The following is a 21,576-nucleotide window of genomic DNA, read 5'->3' as shown; positions in this document are numbered from 1 at the left end:
AACACTCCTGTTTACAAGACATCTATTTCAAACCAAACCTAGCCTTAAGCCACAACGGTGTTTCTTTTTAACCTTGGCTTAGAAATTCAGACACAAGACCCCTGAAACAAAGGCCCACAGTGGCGTCCCCTCTAAACAGAAGACGGTACAGAACATCCACAGCCCAGAGAGCTAGATCAAACACACTTCCTTGTTTTTGTCTTTTATCTGTTGGCCAGCGTGATCCTTCCCTGGGTGATGCCGCCTGATCCCAGCTGTGATCAGCTGGATGAATCTGCAGCCTTATGAGTCTGCAACCTAACCAGGCTCCAGGCCCAACGACAAATAGACAGTGACACTGTTCAGGGACAAACCTGTAGATAAATCTCACCCCAGCTGATGGAACCCATTGAGCCCTGCCCTCCGTCTGTGACTGTCCTAATGTTCAAGGTCAAGCCACCAAAGCAACGCAAATTAATTTGTTGGAAAAGGCACATGCCAGACCAACATTATGGGTTTGAATGCCAGTAAATGGCAGTATTGAGACGCCCCTTGCAGAATCCTTGACTATCCCTCCCATCTATAGTGTACAGTTCATACTAGCCATGATAGCCAACTCAACAAAAATAAACTAAAACAAAAATGAGTTGAAGATACTTGCATTCCATTATTTCAATGTTCAGTATCACAGAGAAGACAGACATTAGAACAAAGCCACATAGTTACAAATGTTTACAATAAGCAAACTTTTATACAAACCCACGAACAATCAAGACAACATTGGTTGTTCCAATGCTCCTTCTAGCCTGGATAAACTGTGAAGCTCTCAAAGCTTCTTTCCAAATTCTTAAACTACTTGTAAAAGCTTAAAAGCAGCAAATAAAATAACAATCTACACACCCCAAACCTTAGGATGCCTCTTCCTAGTAAAAAAAAAAAGAATTGCGAAAGGTTGTGACTGTTTTTATTGATTTATTATATTCTATTTATTTCCTCTTATGATCGATGTTAAACATGAACAAGGCAAACCATCACACACACACACACACACATGCAGGGATTCACCACCATGTCATCATAAAGAACACTTGCAAAGATTTGTCGGTATCCAGACCAAGATGGAAAGAATATTAACCTTTGGAGATTGACTCAAGTGGTTTTGGTGTTTCGTTACTCTCTAGAGATAGAGAGAACCATGTTATTGTGAATCATTTATCTTTAAATCCCCAAATCCTCTACATTGTCGTACTCCAGCAAACTTTTGTTTCACCAAGCGGCTTTCCCTTGGTGGCCGTATTCTTCAGTAGAGTCCTGGAACACTAGAGTCAGAAGATGTGAGCCCACAGAACGCAAACAAAGCCCTGTTTTGTGCCAGTGGCCCCCTCCTCCAGTCTTTGTCAAGTCAGTGTTCATGTTCTCCTCTGCTCACTCTTATATATATATATATATATATACCATCTCACATGCTTTTCCTCCTAAACTCTGATCTGTCTTCCCGCTAACAGTTACACCCACTATCGCCCTCTGTTGGACACACACAATACAACAGCCACAATATCGTTTATCCACTTGTGGTGTATCAAATCACTGATGGCAGATGTTCAAAGCTGAGATTATGCATGATGTGCTGTGGCATTGACTTTACACCTAGGTAGAGTGATCCACTTTGGACTTTGTCAAGCAAGCAAACAAGCCAGAGGTCATTCACAGCAGTTTCCTGTGGGCCTGTTCCTGTTGACTGAGGCATGCGGTCGTTATCCCTCATGATGAGTGTCTTAGTGTGGGGGCAACAGTGAATAAAACGAAGCTTAGGGTCAGGGTCAGGATCATGACTGAGGTCAGGGGTGCGAGAAACCAATGTTTTATTTTCAGCAAACAACATGTACATTGTTTTAGCCATGATACATTCAGAGTGTTATTTTCAGAGTTGGAAAGTGAGAAAAAGATACAGTAGATAATTTGTGTGTTTGAGGGGGGAGTTCAATAAAATTTGCATTCCACAGGGTCACTATTGAGGCAAAAAGCTTCACAACCACACAGTACCACATCACAGACCGATCCACATGAATTGATTTGACAGGGCGTATCACCTTATCAGTAAATGAGGAAGAGTATGCCATTATGAATGAGACATTAGCAGGAGCCTGAGGGATGGGGCCGCTTGGCTGATTAGGGACAGAAGGGCCTCTTGTGTTCCTCGTAGTCAGAAGAGTCCCATAGCCTCTGGGCAATAAATAAATAAAGTTACCATTTCACTGTAATTCCAGACTCATTTTTCGTCCAGATGGACCCGGTCGTCTTTTTTAATGTCATTCTGGCATGTATGTTAGGAAATTCTTCAGTTTGCAAATGGGCTCTTTTGAGGTTCACAGTACTACTGTGCTATTTCTGTCTACAACATGACGTGTTTGGTTATCCTGTCATCCAGTCGTACGTGAAGATTTGAAAGGTTCCACTAAATGTTATTCTCGTCACTTCCTGTGATATATCTGCACGAGGAAATACAATTTTCTAGGCCTTTTACATTTGTTATTTAAGGAATGGAAAGTAAATATTTAAAGTAAATATGACTCATTTAATCAAATAGAACAGAGTTGAAATTGTGTCATATTTACACAAAGTATACCGTGATATCAGTTAGAGATTTCATAAAAAGCCTGAGTTAGGTATTCAAGTTACTACAAGTCTTTGAATTACTCATTTATCTTTTAACATTAATCATTTTGTCATTCAATTTAACTTTGTAAATGGTTTGTGCCCTGATTACAAAATCTAACACACTGGTTCTGGTCTTTTCTAGGAAAATGTGGGGTTTGGTAAATGCCAGAAGACTTGATATGATTTGGAAAGCGATGGGGTGATAACATTTTGACTGGAGGGTCACAAACACTGAAGACCCTTTCTCTCCAAGGAGTGTGTGCGTCACATCGTGCTAGTCAAGGAGACAGAAATACACTGGCAGACAAAAATACTCTCTGTGGAGTACACAGGCCCTGTGGAGGAGGCCGGCTCTTCAGTCACGGGTTTCATGTTAGCAAGGAGATGGACCCTAGTAAGGAGGGTATGAGAGAGATGGGGTGGGAGAGAAGGATTGGAAGAATAAGATAGGAGAGGGGGACTTGAAGGGGAGATGGGGTGGGGTAGAGATGGATTAAAATAGCTGGATTGTCACAGAGAGACTTGGCAATTAAGGCAAAAACATAGAAGGACGACGAGAGTAACTGGGACAAAGGGGAATTGTAGAGGAGAGAGACTGGGTGGGAGATGGGGAGACTGTAGGGATCTGGGGCATGGGGAGTTGTGTGAGAGGACAGGGAGCTGGGGCTGGGGACTATCACAGCACTGGGGTGAACAACCAGACTAACGTCTGACTTAGCACCAGTGACATTAGCTATGTTCATGTTTCAGCTGGTTGGTTATTGAGTGAGAAGTGATCGACTCCTTATGTGAATTCAGGAACATTCCAGGGCTACAGTGGTTTTCCAGACTCCAGACTCCAGACCCCCACAGTCCCCTGTTTGCACCTCAGCTACCACCCCCTGAACCTTGAACCTGGACCCCACCCATCAACCCTGAGACACCCACCCTTACACACCCACAGCCACTTTTGTCCTTCTGCCGAAGCTAACAAGGGTGTAGGAGCTTGTGGGCGGCTCTCACACTTGGCTTCGGGTCAGTTTTAGGTTGTGCCACAGACATGCAGAAGCCAGCACATGTGGAGACATGCAATACTCTGCATGCTCATACACATGCAAATGAATTCACAAATAAGTAAACACACATACCCTGTGTGTGTGTTGCACAATCACAACAGCGATGATGTCAGTTACAATGGGCAGTGATTATGCTAAATTGCCCATTGTTGTTCTAGCATCCTTCCTGCCCTTCCGTTACGGAAATGGAAACATGCACATGCAGGCACACACACACACACTGTCAGTCCTGGACAGCCTGACCCAAGTGTCGATTCCACGCCGACGTTGTGACGTTGGGTCCTTGGGCAGGGCACTTCACCCTACTTGCCACGGGGGGAATGTCCCTGTACTTACTGTAAGTCGCTCTGGATAAGAGCGTCTGCTAAATGACTAAATGTAAATGTAAGTGTCCTTGTGTGTTCCTCTCTGGGTCTTGACTCACTGCAGACTGTCTTCTAGCCCTCCTACATGCTGACGTTTGCTCTGCGGTACCTCCCTCCACATTGCAGAGGTCACCGGATAACCCTTATCTTGAGGAAACCGCGAGAACATTGAGCTTCATCTCTAACGTGACTTTTGGCAGAATCGACTGAATGAGAGCAAAGAGGCGCAGGAAAGTAAAAGCGCTGACACAACATCTAACCTGCGTTGACATAGAAAGATGTATCATGTGTCAGAGCCTAGCTGTAACATGAATGTGTACTGTATGAAATGTGTTCTCAGAACTTGAAGATAAGAATTTAATGGAAGAATTTATATACATTTCCCAATAACTTACATGAAGTTCTACAGCTCTCTGTCACAGACTGAACCTTAGATCCACACACAGGGCCTTTCACCCTTTGATTACTCTTAAGTTAGTAACAAACTCATTCATTTATTGAAGGAGACAAATATGAAAATATGAAAGGTAGACTTTACACTAAACTTGATCTTGATTGTTTTACATTCCGGTCAGGGTCAAAGGGGGGTACACTTTTCTCAACATGCAGCGCAGAAAGGAGGATTTCTGCACTTTGCTGACACACAGTGGCTGAAAGAGTGTACTGCAGATATGCCTGGAGCTGGTCATTGGAGCACAATATTTAATGGCTAATGAAAATTAAATTATTTTCATGTGTTAATCCCAATCATTAGATTGTCATCATAACGATATATTGCAGTCTTGTATGCACCTTGTCACGTGTTTTTCATGTTCTTATGTGCTAACAACAGGAATAAAGCTGTCAGGACCATACAATAACATTTTTATTTTTATGTAGAAATATGTACAGCAGGCAGGATTTAAAGCACACTTAAAAGTTGTATGTTGTGTGCAAGAGTGCAAACTTTCAAGTAAATGGAAGTTTGGTATAATAAAATCTCCAACCTTACAGCTGTCCCATAATACTGGCCACGAGCAAACATCAGACCTGATGAACGTGAAACCAGTCATGAGACAAATCCTATCCAATATTTAAGTGCACTAGATTTAATTCATCACATATTGAATTCAATACATCAATTACTGTACAACACATTGCTCATATACATACATAAACACATGCCATCATTCAATTGTCTAGTAAGATAGAGATTGAAACCTGTCAAGGAATACCATTTAAATGTTTCCCCTGACACTTGGGGCCTCATTTACTAACATTGCGACCGCAGCTTCATCTGCGCCTTTGCCCAACCGTAAATAGCGCACGGTGTATTCACGCATTCCGGTATTTATCAAACCAGATCCTCGTCAGGCAATTGGCGCCTTACTCAGCCCTTTAGTGTTAGGCCTAATTAGCGTGCCTTTAAAAGACGGGAGAAATCGCCTAAATGTTACTGCCACCATGAGTGATTCGAGGAAAAGAAAAAGAAGGTTCAGCGAACAGGAGATACAAATATTGGTTCACGAAGTTACAGCTAACATTAACATGTTACAAGGACGAAATACACCTCTCCTCAATCTCTTTGCGGCACACATCCACTTTCCCTTATACCCTCCCAGCAGCGGTAATCTGCGTTTTTACTCAAGTGCACTGCCTTTGTAAATACGGTTTTATGTCTTTACCCACTATTTTACGCCTCAAATGGGCTCAATCCTGTTATTAAATGAGGCCCTTATAGTCTGTCAGTCTGTATGACATAATCAAAATCCTTCTATCCCCCCTCCCCATCCTTCTATCCCTCTATCCTCCCTTTTAAAGTTGTTACATGATATTCTCAAATATGCAAGAAGGCATAATTTCACCAAATGGTGATGAAAGCTAAGAGCTACATTAGGAAAGCACCAACACTAGTTTTCAGTGTTTGGTTTGAGGGGAAGCGTGAAAAACTAATTAACAGGTAAGAGGCAGACAATGGGGCAATCTAATCTGTGTATTCATACAACAAGCTTGGTGGCATTCTAAGGAAGAAGGAAGTTTCCACTTCAGGTCACCCTGAAGCGGAAATGAACACCCTTTTGATAGTGAAGGGAGTGTTAGCACTACCGCCATATTGGGAAGATTTTCCTAACAAGACCACAGAATACCCTCAGAAACACAAAAGACTGTCTTCTCTGGAAGTGCAGCTCCTCTCACAACGCAGTGTCGGGTCAGCGTGTGACAACTCTAGCCCACCTCTCTCTCTCAAGCGTGTTGATGTCTGGGTCACTGGCACAGCATCAGTGGGCCTTCAGCTGGCAGTTCTCCCCCTCAGGATTCTCTGTGAGGCTGGGCAGTGCCTGGGGCCTGCAGTTCCCTACCATGGTGGGCTTCCGCATGGTGGAGAGGCGACGTCGGAAGCCCTCCCCGGAAAAGAAGTAGAGCAGCGGGTCAAAGCAGGAGTTGGACGCTGCCAGACACAGCGTGACCACCACCGACTTCTGCATGGCCACCACCTCGTCGCAGGTGGTGTCGGCGCGCGTCAGGAAGCTGAGGTGAAGACTGCGCTGCACGTGGTAAGGTGTGAAGCAAAGCAAAAAGGCCAGAGCGACGATAATGATCATACGGATGGCCTTGGAGCCCGAGCCGCGATTGCACCGTGAGCTCTGGGCGCGTGACAGCAGTGCCCGGATGATCCCGGCATAACAGAGCAGGATGATCAGGAAGGGAAGGATAAAGCCCACCGCCAGGGAAAAGTAATTGAGCATGTTTAGCTTGGACAGGTCGTTATCTTTGCGCGGCGGCGGCTCAAAGCACTTAGTCTTGTTGGTGTCTGGGTCGTAGTACTCGCCTGACATCAGAAAGGGCGAGGAGACGGCGCAGATGAACACCCAGATGCCTACACACACCAGGCGAGCGCGGCTCTGAGACACCAGGCGCAAGTTCTGGACAGGGAACACGATGGCAATGAACCGGGTGACAGACATGGCGGTCATGAAGAAGATGCTGCAGTACAGGTTAACGTACAGGGCGTAGGAGCTGATGCGACACAGGAAATCTCCCATGTTCCACTGGCCTTTGTTGACGTAGTAGAGGACTCTCAGCGGGAGCGTGCTGACACACAGCAGGTCGGACACAGCCAGATTGAGCATGTAGACATGGAAGGGCGAGCTCTGGCGCTTGGTTTGGACCAGTACCAACACAGCAAAGCCATTTCCTACCAGGCCAAAGACGGTTATTAGGGAGTATACGGTGGAATAAACCTGGTTCCGGAACTCATCGATGGACGGACAGGTCTGGCTGGAGTTGTCCCTCAGAGTCATGTTGTCCAGCTCCATCTCTGGATAATGGGAAAGGAGGGAAAGATAGATGAAGAGATAGAGTGACAGAGAGTGACAAATGGGGGGGGGGGGAGTGAGAGACAAGGACAGAGAGACAGAGAGAAACAGAAGAAAATCAAACAATGAGAGACAGAGATAGAGAATAAGTTCAAATTGTAGGGAAAGAAAGAGAGAAAGGGAGAGAGAAATGTAAGAATGGGAGAATGAGGGAAAGAGAGGGAAAGAGTGAGCATGTGAGAAGACTTTCCTTAATGCTTTACTGTACGCCGAAATACCAAGTCACTGCTTGGCGACAACTTCAACCTTCTGTTTTCTACAGAGGTTAATAAAATCTGTTAATATTTAGCTCCCAGTCTTTGTGAATGCATGACTTCCCAATACTATTTTCCTATCAGTTTTTGTGTAGCAGTATGTTTTCTTTGCAAATGTGTGTTGTCTACATTTTGCTGATGTATTTAGTTCCAAATGATTACACCATCCTGTCGTGTCTCTATAGCATCCTAATTAGACAGATGACTCCCAAGAGCCAGGTTGTAGTAGTGACATCTTATTAAAAATGTTTACAATGTATTATATATCACATACATATGTGGGAAATGTATACATATAACATAGCTGTCTCCTACCTTCTGCTTTTGTGCGAAGATGGGCTTTGCTTCCACTGTTGTTATTTAATTATTCAATATTTATCCATAAATTTGGCATACTCTAAATTCAACCAGTTGTGTTCCTTCTTTAAGGAGCAATTGTTTGCAATTGTCTTAGAGGTAATGCTTAAGGCGTGCGGTTTTTGTTGTTTTCATGTCTTACTCTCTTGTCATTCTAGGTTCTATTGTGTCTGGATACGGTTTTGGATCTGTGGAATTAAGTAGCCTACCTTTGATTGGACAATATTTCTTAGGAGGAAGGCAAGTAAAAGATTGTAGGTTACCAAACTTTGAGGTTAAAGAAAGCAGTGAAATTCGAAACCAAGATAATTCACTGACATCCTGCTTGTCAGGAAGATTGTGTGTGTGTGTTGTAAACAAGTTTCAGTGTGTGTGAACAGGGGCAAATCTAGGTTCCCACCTTTGGGGGGGCTAAGCCCCTAGTCAAAACCTATTCTTTCTCCTGTGACCCAGCAAAACTAGGGGGGTCTGGGGGAATGTTCCCCCATAAGAATGAAAAAAATATATATCCTTTTAAATAGTGTCTATTAGTGGGTTTTAGGAAGAAACATTTACAAATGTAGATTTAAAATATGAAAAAAATATATATATATTATTATTGTTTTGGGCTCCAGCCCCCCCAAAATAGGGCTAGATACGCCCATGGTAAAAATCTTTGTGTATTCGTAGGTGAGAGCTGTTACATTAGGGCTCTCAAGTCTCGAGACTCGTGATCACGCATTTCCTGTTTTACAGTATTTCGATGGTTAGTTAAGCGTGCACCTGTCTTGCCTACTTATTCACTCTGAATTTCAATTATACCATTCGTATTTAATAAATAAAAAGAACGTAGTGCATCCACTGCAATAAGTGGAAGAATAACATGAATAGCTTACAACAGCATCTCGATTACAGTGGATAGCCTACAGCGGTTGATTAGTGGTGAACACACATTTTAAGTAGCCTAACAGTGCAAGCTTTTAAGTCTCAACCAACACAACCAACCAACACAACCGGTTATCAGGCGATATGTGTGTTATGCAAATTGGCGGCATAGAGAAATGAGTGATGAAGTGCGCCTGTTATAAGCGACTTGTTCTCAAAATGTATTTGAGATAAAGAGCTGCCGTGGTGCAGTTTAGATCGATACCACAAATCCCATCATGAATGACCACGATGTACTTCTGCATTCTGACATTTCCTTGATAGGCTATGCGTTGAATATTTTTTTCATTTCACATTGACATTAACATGTATAAAAAAGCAATAAAATAAACAAAATTATGTGAAAAGGATGTATGATTTTAACCTGCTTAATTGTTCTCTTACATAGTTTGGTGAAACCTATTGTTCTTGGTCTGTTCAATTAATTTTCTGTTCATACCAATCGAAAACGTAAGCCTAACACCTAATACGCCGTTGTTCTGTGGAGACTGCACCTAGTGCAAACGCCTCCGAGGCGAGAGCTGAAGTAAACTTTTTAAGGATGAAGTTTAATAATCTCAGTCACCTAACCTAACCATTGAATCTAACCCTAACCCTAATTCTCACGAGGTTGTGAAAACAACGTTTCTTACCATAACATTCCAGACCGTTATTCACCAGGGCGGAGCGCAAAAACCTTGAACTTCAGTACAGAACCTCCTGCAGAATGCACGGCACGCAGCTTTGTAAAGCCTATAGCTTACGCGAGGTATTGTTTAGTCCTGTGATGATGTGTCTCTCAGTCCGAGTTGTAATTGTGAGGATGCTCCGCACGTCGTCGCGTGCCAGTAATGATGTCATCACAGTAATGTCACTGCCAGGACTAACTTTTCTTTCTCCAAATAAGCCTTATACTTTCTTTAGAATTTGAAGTTCAAAGGCCCGTACACTTCTCGGAAGGGTCCGAGTTATTTAGTGCTTTACTCGTTTGTTTACCTTTATAAAGGATATACCTACACGCGGTGTCTGATGCAAGGTTAAATCAATATTTGTGTAGTTAAGTCAATCTACCTACTGTGTGTCTGGTGTGTCTAGCCACGCAAGACACCTGTCAGACCTCTATTCTTTAAAAACGAAGTGGGCTCCAAGCATTTCCAACATTTTCATTCTAAACAAGTTAATTATTGTTGTAAAGGCCTTGATACTTGTACATTGAATATCTGGAGCTGTTTAAGATGTTCATGTTTTTTCATTAATTTACCTCAGAATCGTTTCAAGAATATACCAAAATGATGATGGCAGAGGGAGGAGGAGGGGGGGGGTAGTTACCCCCAGGGGACTAGACACCCCATCTTACCCTATACTACACTGAACAAAATTAGTTTTTTTCAGCTCATGAAAAATGGGGGCAAAAACAAAAGTATTGTGTTTATGATTTTGTTTGAGGAGTGAGGTTAACCAATTCACATTGGCTACACTCACCCCCCTAAACTCACTCTGACACCACAGCAAGTTTATTTGCATTTACATGTATTCATTTAGACACTTTTATCTAAAGCGACTTCCAAGAGAGAACTTTACAAAGTGCATAGGTCACTGATAATAACAACAAGATAAGCCCCAAAAACATTGCAGGTAGGCAAAACATGAAGCACATATTGTGAACAACCAAAATAAGTGCCAGAGGGAAGAACCATAAGAGCATGTAGCATGTAGCTTGGTTTACCTAACAAAAAATTAGCATGTGATAACGGGCTGGTTGTCTGGTAGGCAAGCTAGCCATCTGATTATTTAGGCTAAACGTGGCAAACTGAGCCTGGATTTATGAACATTTTAATTGATTTAATAAAACTTTATGATGATTGTTCGTTTGTTATACATTTCCACAACTTAAAACTAATCTTTTCTGACAACGTCAAAGCAGTTTTCATCGACACAGAATAAAACAACCGTGACCGTCTCTTAAGTGCAAGAAAATGCAGGCTCATGTGGTAGTCGCGTGCAGTACCGCAGAGTAAACAGAGTAGGGGGCATACCCCCCTCCACCTTGTGACTTCCACTCTCGTTGCCCATAGGCTTATCGATTGGAAGTGAATAAGGCCACTTTAGGAAATGTTTAGGGTGGCAATTTTTAAAATCTAGGTCTACATGACATTCTGCAGCTGTTTAAATTTACTATTATTTATTTATTTTCTTCAGAGGGGCACTTCGACTCGAGGGCAAACGGGCAGTTGCCCGGGCAACCTTGGCCATAGCCTGTGCATGTCCCTGAGTGTGGGAGTACAACCACGCCTAGAACATCATTTGACCATTGTTTTGTTTGGGTTCATCTCAAAGCCAAACTTCTGTTTGACATTCTGTCCTATATTGCATCATGTTTCATGCTCCCAGAAGACTTTGCAGTGGGAGTTATACCAGTCTTTGCACTAAAGACCCACTCTTCCTAACTGATGCTTTTATGGCAGTACATTTCCTCTGACTCATAATGAGCCGCAAATACAGTGTTTAGCTAATGGAGTGGGGATGTTTCAGTGGAAATGAGAAAGGGTAAACTCAATTAAAAGTGTGGATATGGTTTTTGTGGGTCACTGGGAAGGCACTCATGGAGCAGAGTGGTTAAACTGTAACTTGGTAATGCAGCCAATGCTCAGAAAGAACAACATTATGACTATTGTAAGCTCTACTGTACAACAATGCTATATTTCATTATTTCATAGTAATTATTTCATTTCCAGTAAGGGGTTTGAACCATCAGATTCCAAACAAGCTGCATGAGTAAGTCACTTGAATCTTGGATCAAGAGAAAAGTGCTGGGTGTTATGGAGGGATAGAGAGTTTGATAGTAAATGGTACAGAGCATACTATTCCGCATAAGTAACTACCGGTCCATTAGAATACTACCTGTGATGTCAAAGGTTGCTGAAAAGTGTGTAGCAGAACAACTCCCACCTCAACAACACCCCCTTCACATTACACTCCATGCAGTTTGGCTTCGGAGCGAAACACTCCACAGAAACGGCCAACTGCTTTCTTCTGAAAAATGTGAAGTCCAAGATGGACAAAGGGGGCGTTGTTGGGGCTGTGTTTCTGGACCTAAGGAAGGCTTTTGATACTGTTAACCATGAGATTCTCATCACAAAATTGTCGAAGTTCAACTTTTCCCCCAATTGAGATGGATGAAATCATACCTTGAAGGCAGAACTCAGTGTGTCAGACTGAGCAACGAGCTGTCGCCCACTCTTAGCTATGATGTGGGTGTGCCCCAAGGGTCAATACTGGGGCCCCTCCTGTTCAACCTGTACATTAATGATCTGGCTTCTGTCTGTACTGTCTGTCCTGAAGTTCAAATGTATGCAGATGATACAGTGATATATGTGCATGCAAAGAGCAAACAACAAGCTGCACAATAACTCATTACTGTAATGGTCCAGGTTGAGTGGTTCAGTGACTCGTGTTTGCATCTCAATGTGAAAAACAACTGTCTGCATGTTCTTCACAAAGAGGGCAACAGATGCTACTGAGTCAGATGTCTGTGATGACTGTGTCAGAGGAGAAGCTCCATGCATCATACTTGATTCCAACCTCTCTTTTAGAAAGCAGGTGAAGAAGGTCATTCAAATAACCAAATTTGATCTAGCTAATTTCCGATTCATACAAATTGTTTGACTAGAGAGGTAGCAAAACTGCACTTCAAATCTATGATACTCCCCCACATACTGCTTGACTAGTTGGGCCCAAGCTTGCTGTACAACATTAAAACCTATTCAGTCTGTCTACAAACAGGCTCTCAAAGTGCTTGATAGAAAGCCCAACAGCCATCATCACTGTCCTATCCATCTGTCCATCGCTATCCTCCTTAAAGCATGAGCTCCTGAGTTGGTAAAATCTTGTGCTGTACACTGACACATGCTTTCAAGATCCTTTATGGCCTGGCCCCCCCTCCACTCAGTGCTTAACTTAACATACCCAAACATATGGCAGCAGATCCACAAGGTCTGCCATTAGAGGTGACTGTATAGTTCCCCTAAGGAAAATCACCTTAAATCCGCTTTCTCTGTAAGAGCTTCCCATGTATGGAATACACTGCCATCAGACACACAAAACTGCACCACCTATCACACTTTCTCAAAAAACATGGCTAAAGGTCAATCAGATTTGTGAACATAATCCCAGCTGTGTATTGTCGCTTTCCATGTTGTCTGTAGCTTGTTAGGTGTGGAAACACTGTTGCTTTTATGGATTTTGTTTTGTTGCTTTTCGTATGCTATGATGTTGCTCTATCTGTATGCTACGTCTTGCTTGTCCTATGTTAGCCTGCGTGTGTTCATTGTTCAATGATTGTCTGTATTGTTATTGTCTGTATTGTATTTTTAGTAACCTGCCCAGGGACTGCGGATGAAAATTAGCCTACTGGCTAAAACCGTCACTTTTACTGAAATGTTGATTAATGTATGCACTGGATAAGAGCGTCTGCTAACTCAATTCACTAAAAAGACAATAAGTGCCATATGGTTCACATGGTTCAATAATTTCTTTCAGGGGACGGAACAACATTATTATTTGGATTGCTGTGCCTGCTAATTTCCTGTTCTTTTCACATCCCCTCTACAAAGGTATCACAATCAAAACAAACACTGCAGCTTACAAACAGTAACTGACAGTTTCTCTCCTTACTTAAGAATTGTACTCTCCTCTTTCTTCCCTTCACAACTCCTCTTTCTCCTTTCCTTTCTCAGTGTGACACAGGGGAATCTGACAGCATGCCCTACTACGGAATACCATTGCCAAACTTTTGTTTACAGGCTGCTTAAACATTAGTCCCATACCGGGAACTCCTGGAACTCATTATTTGACTTAAATCCAGCTGTGCTTTGTAAATCTTCATAACACAGTCCATTTACAGATTGCAGTGAATGTCTGGCAACCCATCTGATAACTAGTCTGGGTCTCGATGGCTGCTGCACCTAGATGTTTTTCTGTCTGTTTTCTACCTCATCTTAATTCCTTTTTCCAGAATTCCTGAAATAATGTTGAATTGCAATGAATAGTTTTACTCGCAGAAAATCTGTGTTAAAGTGAAAATGGAAAAGCATTCCTAGTTATTAAATCTGTTCATGCAATGCATTTAAACTGTAAGATGTTCAGTGTTTGAGTCTTGCTCAAGGGAATTGAGAACAAGCTAAAGATATGACAGTAACGCTCAGACATACTCTGACACTGCAGATCTGTTTTGGTCTGCAGCTGCGAAAGACCAATTTAAGAAACCAAGAGCAGCATAGTTATAGGTTGAGATCAATTCAACAGGGGCCGTGGATGTTCCGGAACATCCGCTTGCTTTGACTATTTCAGTCCATCTTTGTCTGTATGTCTCATTCTCAGAATGACAGGTTTCATCTGCATGCCGTAACATTGTCGACGTTGTCGACTAATCGTTGCAGCCCTAGACTCGATACTTAACAGAATCAGAAAGGGATTTATTCGCCATGAAAGTTTGCACAGACAAGGAATTTGCTTTGGCAGGGAGGTGCATACAATAAACATATAGGAATCTTAAATTTAAATATGTGGTCTAACTATACTAAGGGTACATAAACTAGCAATACCAAGTGGAATTAGAATAAAATATACAATAAAATAAAAAATAAGTTGCCGTAATTTACAATATAGAAATACAAATATTACAAAAGATGGCATGCGCATGAAACATGTCATTCTGAAAATGAGACATACACAGAAAGATGAACTAGTCAAAGCAAGCGGATGTTCCCATATCTATCTCAACCTACATCTCTGCTGCTCTTGGTTTCTGAAAATTATCTCTCAGCGGCAGAGTAGCTAATGTCTGAGCGTTACCGTCATCTTTTTTTTTATTTTTTATCTTTACGTGCATGCTGCAACATTTAAAAAGAAAATATCCCGACACGAAAGGAATTGGAAACGGTGAGTGAGTGTGCTCCAGCTGGAACTAAGATAGCCAGTTATCGACACCAGTTGATAAAAACGCATTACGTAGTACTTCACGAATACTAACACCGTAGCAACATGTCCACAGACAGCAGTTAGACATGCATTACAGACATAACGCGAGGAATGTAAACAAATCTCTTAAATTAGGCAGCAGCATTAAGAGCTTTATTTGTAAGACAACAGGGTTATGTTCAATGAAAAACAGTGAGTAATTGGACTAAAATAAATTGTCCTGTTCAGTTTACTCAAAGTGCAAAGCTGAAGGGATTTCCTGGTTTTATTTATTAGTTAAAATAAGTAAAACTCAACGTTTTAACAAATTGCCAAAGTTGAATAGGTAATCATTCAAAGCCTAATGATTAATCAGTGAAAAATAGTCGACTAATCATTTATTTTTTCACTGATTAATCAGTAGGCTTTGAATGATTATTCAACTTTTGCAATTTGTTAAAACATTGAGTTATACGTATAGGCTGCTGCCTAATTTAAGAGATTTGCTTACAAAAGATTAGAAAGATTATAATCTTTCTAATAATCGTTTGTTGAAGCCCTAATTGAGTCACTCTCAGTCACTTGGTCTGTTTGGAAATGAGGTAACCACAGGTAATGATCAAGAAGCACTTGACACAGTGGTAACCCACTTAACAAATTAACATCTCAAAACCTTAGAATTTTTAGTCCCCTTCAAATTTACTTCACCTCTAAATGTATTGGCTCAGTATGTGTGGACTTAAAAGCTTTGAGAGCTTACCTAGCTCACATAAGAGGCCTTATAAAAACACACACATACGTAAGTGAACTATTAGTTCTGAGCAGATACTGATTAATGAAATTGTTTCGTAAAAGTGAGTCAAAGAACAACACTGAACAGTGTGGTAATGGAAGCCATTTGACATGGTAACCAAACCCATGTGAGCGGTGGGTAATTTAGTCTGACTCACTATGCTCCTCCCACATGAAACATCATGACATCAAAGTCTCTATCAGCACAGATGTAACGGACACGTCTCTCTCCCACTCTCACACACAGGTCTCTCTCCCACTCTCACACACGGGTCTCTCTCCCACTCTCACACACAGGTCTCTTTACCACTCTCACACACAGGTCTCTCTCCCACTCTCACACACAGGTCTCTCTCCCACTCTCACACACAGGTCTCTCTCCCACTCTCACACACAGGTCTCTCTCACACTCTGTAAACATGTTGTCATGTTGTTAAGGTGATTCTGAGAATTGTTTAGCTTTAACTGCATAGTTTGAAGGCCATGTGTTTTCTGGTAAGTTTCTATACACAGACAACGTGTTGAAACAATGGAAAGCAGAGTGTGTATGTGTGTGTGTGTGAACAAAGCAGTCAAGCATGTCTCCCCATAACACCACAGACTCATAATGGCACAACACATTTAGAAATGCCTCACATATAGCAGTATGTCTGCTGATGTCAGAATCAGACAGGGAAAGCCTAGGGCTGTGAATCTTCTCTGTCCTCCCCCTCATGAAAGATACACACACACACACACACACACACTTTCTCTGGCACAAACACACAAATGCACTGACAAACACACACAAACACCCAATATTGTTGTGAGTCACAGAAAAGTCTGGCTCTCTTCCAGACTAGACGGGATGACACTGCCAAGCAGTGATTGGCTGAAACAGGTCCCAAACGCACATGCAAGACACTTCACTACCCTGAGTCAGAAGTGAGAGAAACAACTCCCATTCACACCAGCTCATCTGCCACCAGACAGGATCGCACCAGACCAGCAGCAAGAATACCAGTGACAGAGACAGACGTGACCAGCTCAACCAGCCGGGCACCAGGAAGACACAGAATGAGATTCAGCCACTTCACTCTAACCAGGTTAGTAATGGATAACAGAATCATTGGATTTACTTTGTTAGGTTTAACAGGTATGATTGAGAGTAATTGATGAGAAACTGATGTATAGATTTGTGTCGATTTCTCCACTAGAGTAGCAAAGTCTGACCTTGAAATACCCTGTACCTTTACAAGGATATCAATGCAGTCAGGCTGGATTAGGTGCCTTACACTAATGCCTGTTTAAATTGTCTCGGCAGGCAGCTCCAGGCAGGCTGGTGTCAAGGGCCAGGAGGGGACGCTCACGGAACCCTGCGTCGCTTCCTCCTGATGAAGGTTGTGATCGTACTGCTGTTCCCTTCTGGTGCGGTGCTCCCCCTGCTTGTAGGGTGCGTGTTCAGCCTGCAGGCTCTCCTGCTGCTCCGTTCCCCTCACACCTCCACCAAGCCCAGCACTGTCCTGCTGAGACAGCTGGCTCTCACTGATGCTCTGGTGCTGCTGTGCTGGGGACTGGGGCTAGGCATGCAGGTCGGCCTGTGGATGGAGTTGGGCTTGGGAACGGAGGTGGGCCTGGGGACGCAGGTGGGCCTGGTGGCAGAGGGGGACCAAGCGAAGGAGGTGGGTCTGGAAGTGGAGGTGGGCCTGGGGACGCAGGTGGGCTTTGTGGTGCAGCTTGAAATGCTGTGTCAAGGATTCCTGGATGCCCACCACCTGGCTTCTCTTTTACTGTTGGGAATGCTGGGGCTAGAGGCCTCTCTGGTCTCCCACTGGCCTCTGCAGACACGTTGGGTGCGGACCTCTTATTTTGCCCGACTCGCCTGCACCTTTATCTGGGTGTTTGCTCTACTGGAGCCCCTGGCTCTGCAGGCCTGTTGGCTCTACCAGGCCCTGGGGAGTCATGCTGGCCTTCAATCTCTCCCAGACTCTGACACTGGTTCGCTGGGTACGGCTGCAGGCCTCCAGGCCTGTACTGTTTTGGTTCTACCTTTCCACACTGCCTTGACCTGTCTGAGGGTGGTGCTGTGGTTGGCTAATGCTAGGCTTCACTATGATGTCCTCTACAACAAACCACAAAGAAGAAAGAGCTTCTTCCATTAGAAGCCCAATCTGGGGTTTCCTTCTAAACAGCCCTCGAGTCATTCCTCCCACAATCTAGGAGATCCGTGTGGACCGGATATGTTGAAGTCATGCTGGGGTTGCCAAATTGCTTAGTCTGGTCAAATCCACTTGGATCTCTACATGTGCAATGGAACACTAAATCAGTTTTATGTGTCAAGTGTTTGGTAAGACTTTTTGACCTCTTGGATGTTTTAGGTCATAAATTGAATGTTACTATCAAGTTATTTAAAAGTAATTTATTACCAACTAATTATATATTTTAAGCAAGTCTGACAAAAATTCAAATAACTTTATTATTTGTTACTTTTCTTCTTATTTGATGACATGTTGCTTTAGTGGTATTAGAATATGAGTGTGTGTTTGTTGCATGACAAAAGGGCTTGGACTGGATGTGGTTAGTATAAACGCTATGATAAAAATGTATAATAATAATGGTCTTTATTGAGAATACTGGGAGAATCAAACGTACATAATGAGGTTATACTTGTTAAAGGTTAAGGATTCCAACAGAGATACCTTCTTCCAAGAAGAACATGACTGGAAATATACACTGTAACCTTAATTTCTTCTAGTGGAACAAACAGTCTCCAGGACATTATGATAAGAATGTGAGAACTACTGTAACATTTTGTCTTACAGCACACAATTGATGGTAATCTCAATCACTTTGTATGAGAACTGAATGTTAGAGAAAGTCCAGGCATTTGTTATGTGCCATACTCTTTGTCTTTAGCTCCTCATGAGATTATGAACTTTTAATGACCTTAAAAACATTTCCTTAGTTGACATTTTCAAACGTTTGTTACATAGCTTCTCTGAAATTATCTAAAAAGATTGTAATCTTCTCTCTAAACAACAGTACATTCCTGACTGATCTTTTCTGTTTCATCCTACTCTCATATATTTCGATCTAGGAGACCCGGCCACCCCTGCAGGAACTATGTTGTGTAAATGAGGTTAAAAGCGACACGTACGCACACAAACACACCCATGTTGCACGCACAAACACAGTGAGGCATGCAGGCAGTCAAACATGCACACACGCAAACAATTACACTAACACAGGCACAAAACCCTGCACGTACTGCACACACATGTATGCACAGCAGAGGCACCCATGCATAAGAACCACAATAGTACCACTTAGAGTGAGAAAACATGAAAGGGTTAAAAAGTTGTAAAGGAGTCATTAGGTGTTATGCCTACAGTTATGGAATACAGTTTTTTTACAATCGCTTTGATACAAATTTCAAAACAGAGATGTCCGTTTTCAAAACTCTAGACACAAAACAAAACTCACAACTGATGATCAAAATGCAAATTTTTCAAAACGCTAACACGATTTTCAATTGCTTGGATACAATACACATACACCTTGGATCATTTGTTAATTGAGCTATAATCATCTGTTCAAAATGACACAACTTAACATCAAAGTATCACCATTTTAAAAATGCAATTCACACATAACATCTGAAATGTCTGTCATTTCCTTACATTACAATGATCTGTCAATTGATACTACTGCTCAAAATGAAAGTAACTGTTGCATTATTCTTCTTAATGCATAGTTTTATAGAAACTGACAAACAATATTCAAAGTTTAGAGAATGAAAGTTTCAGTATAACGAGATCCATTGACACCATGCTCAATAGGTGCAAGCATGGTTCAGGCAGGAGGACTCAGTAGTAATAATTTACTTGATGCTTTATTTCACACGGTACAATACATGATTGTAATACTTGAATTTGGCATAATGGTTCTGCTCGCAGTGGCTCCCTGCCGCACCCAACCGAGACAACGTCTCGACATCCGAGGCAGAGAGCAACGACGCATTCCCACCTACGAAATGAACACACGGATCAAGGGTGGAAGCCAGGGAGCCGGAGGCAGCAGATTAAACAGAGCATCGTGTGTCACACTAAGCAATGCAGAGTGCAGCAATATCCTGATTAAATAGCCTGCCCTACTAAAAATGTGCGTCCCGACTGTGTGATATGATGAGTTGCTAGTGACACGCTATGTCCCGCGTACCCTGCATGAACCAGCTCCACTTGATCTCCGGCCCATCCACAATTTGCGGCTTTGTACTTGATTTTTCTCCACATGGAGGTGGAAGGTGTACGATAGGCACCCTCATGAACAAGTAACCCTTTTCCATGCCATGGATGAGGCATGCAATTACATCATGGCACATCAGTGTCAGGCCAGGATTCACCATGCCCAGAGATTCTTTCAGAGATGTTTGTCAAATGAAAACTACCATTGCGATGTGGATGAAAGTTGTGGCCAAATCCTCAAAACAGGGTTGATGGAAATGTAGGACAGTAATCAATCCTTTGTTTTGCTTGTTTTTTGAGCCAGGTGAGGAACACTGCAGTACATGTTCTGCGTACTGTAACATAGTTTTCTTTTGTAGCTAATTACAGTAACTTTAACTTCTCATTTGACAAGAAATACGGAATAATGCCCATTCAGTACACTACCACAACTCAGTTTACTACAACTCCTTTTCTTATAGTCTTTTTTGACGCAAAACTATTTTACAACTGTTCACATGTGGATCAGTCTACTCAGCTGGCTCTCACACTGTGGATTAAGAAGAGCTGTGACCACAGACAACGCCGGTAGAGAAGGTCTTACAGTAATATAGTCATTAGTTAAACAAGGTTAGAAGTGGTGAGGAAATGAGAGGAAATGACCTGAATTCTTGTCTTCCTGTCATCCTCCAGACACACATCAGTCGTTTGGGTTGGAGAAGAGTAATGACTGCTCACACATACGTGTGTGCACACACATACGCGCACACACACTTCTATACACATCAGTATGCAAACTTGCATACACACACACTCAAGTCATTTGGAATCAGAGGCTTTGAAAAAAATGAATGACACAATCATTTTTCTGGTGGAATCCCATGGAAAAATTAACACACACTTGAGAGGAAATGACCAAAACAGCATCAGGCTTGAATCATCTGGTTATTACTGTACTAAATGGTTTTACCCTCATGAACAAGTTACCCTTCTCCAGGCCATGGATGAGGCATGCAATGACATCATGGCACACCAGTATCAGGCCTAGACTCGCCATGCACAGAGATTCTTTCTGAGATGTTTGTCACATGAAAACATTGATTGCGATGTGAATGAAAACTTGTCAAAATCTATCCTTTGTTTTGCTTAGTTTGTTTGTTTTTGTTGAGCCAGGTGAGGAACACTGCATTACATGTTTTACATACTGTAGCATAGTTTTCTTTTGTAGATAATTATGTTTGCTTTAATATGAAAAAAAACTAAGAATGTTGTAATTTGATTGTATTTCATCAATACATTTCAGATTTTGCTCAATAATTTCACTGTCTGTAAAATTCTCTCTTCCATTTATGGTGATGTAGTATCTTATTAAACATGTATCCCATGGCTTTTCCTACCACTGCTACGCTGATGACACACAACTGTACCTGTCGTTCCCTACGACTGATCTGGGGATCTACTGATCTGGGGATCTCAGCTAGAATCGAGGTCTGCCTTACAGACACCTCCGCCTGGATAACCAAGCACCTCCAGCTGAACCTTGCCAAAACAAAACTTCTCATCATCCCAGCCATACCCTCCATCTCCCACAATCTCTCATTCACCCGGGATCTGCAACGTTGACTCCTTCATCATCTGCCAGGAACCTCGGGGTTACCATGGATGACAGGCTCACCCTCACGGCCCACATTCCTGAA

At 42.4% G+C, this 21,576-nt stretch overlaps 2 protein-coding genes across 5 annotated transcripts; one reads left to right on the top strand and one right to left on the bottom strand.

Annotated features, from left to right (window-relative positions):
• Window positions 1-1,824: 1,824 nt before the first annotated feature.
• Window positions 1,825-9,889, bottom strand: cysltr1 (cysteinyl leukotriene receptor 1). Of its 2 annotated transcripts, none has more exons than XM_047023730.1 (2): window positions 9,581-9,889; window positions 1,825-7,355 (listed from the first exon to the last, which is right to left on the bottom strand). In XM_047023730.1, exon 2 carries the CDS (start codon window positions 7,351-7,353, stop codon window positions 6,316-6,318), a length of 1,038 nt encoding a protein of 345 aa, XP_046879686.1. In that variant the 5' UTR covers window positions 7,354-7,355; window positions 9,581-9,889; the 3' UTR covers window positions 1,825-6,315. The 2 variants fall into 2 exon arrangements, with proteins under 2 accessions (XP_046879686.1, XP_046879695.1); XM_047023739.1 differs by lacking the exon at window positions 9,581-9,889 and adding an exon at window positions 7,983-8,351.
• A 4,787-nt stretch (window positions 9,890-14,676) lies between these two features.
• Window positions 14,677-21,576, top strand: LOC124467780. Of its 3 annotated transcripts, none has more exons than XR_006956120.1 (4): window positions 14,677-14,867; window positions 16,650-16,762; window positions 16,981-21,052; window positions 21,357-21,576. XR_006956120.1 is itself a non-coding variant. In XM_047020212.1 (3 exons), exons 2-3 carry the CDS (start codon window positions 16,734-16,736, stop codon window positions 17,816-17,818), a joined length of 867 nt encoding a protein of 288 aa, XP_046876168.1. In that variant the 5' UTR covers window positions 14,677-14,867; window positions 16,650-16,733; the 3' UTR covers window positions 17,819-21,060. The 3 variants fall into 3 exon arrangements, 1 of the variants encoding a protein (XP_046876168.1); XR_006956121.1 differs by having other exon boundaries at window positions 16,646-16,762; XM_047020212.1 differs by lacking the exon at window positions 21,357-21,576 and having other exon boundaries at window positions 16,981-21,060.

The sequence above is a fragment of the Hypomesus transpacificus genome, chromosome 1, assembly GCF_021917145.1.
Source record: "Hypomesus transpacificus isolate Combined female chromosome 1, fHypTra1, whole genome shotgun sequence".
NCBI lineage: Eukaryota > Metazoa > Chordata > Actinopteri > Osmeriformes > Osmeridae > Hypomesus > Hypomesus transpacificus.
The sequence above is the reverse complement of the archived record's forward strand: the minus strand, read 5'-3'. Positions and strand labels throughout refer to the sequence as shown.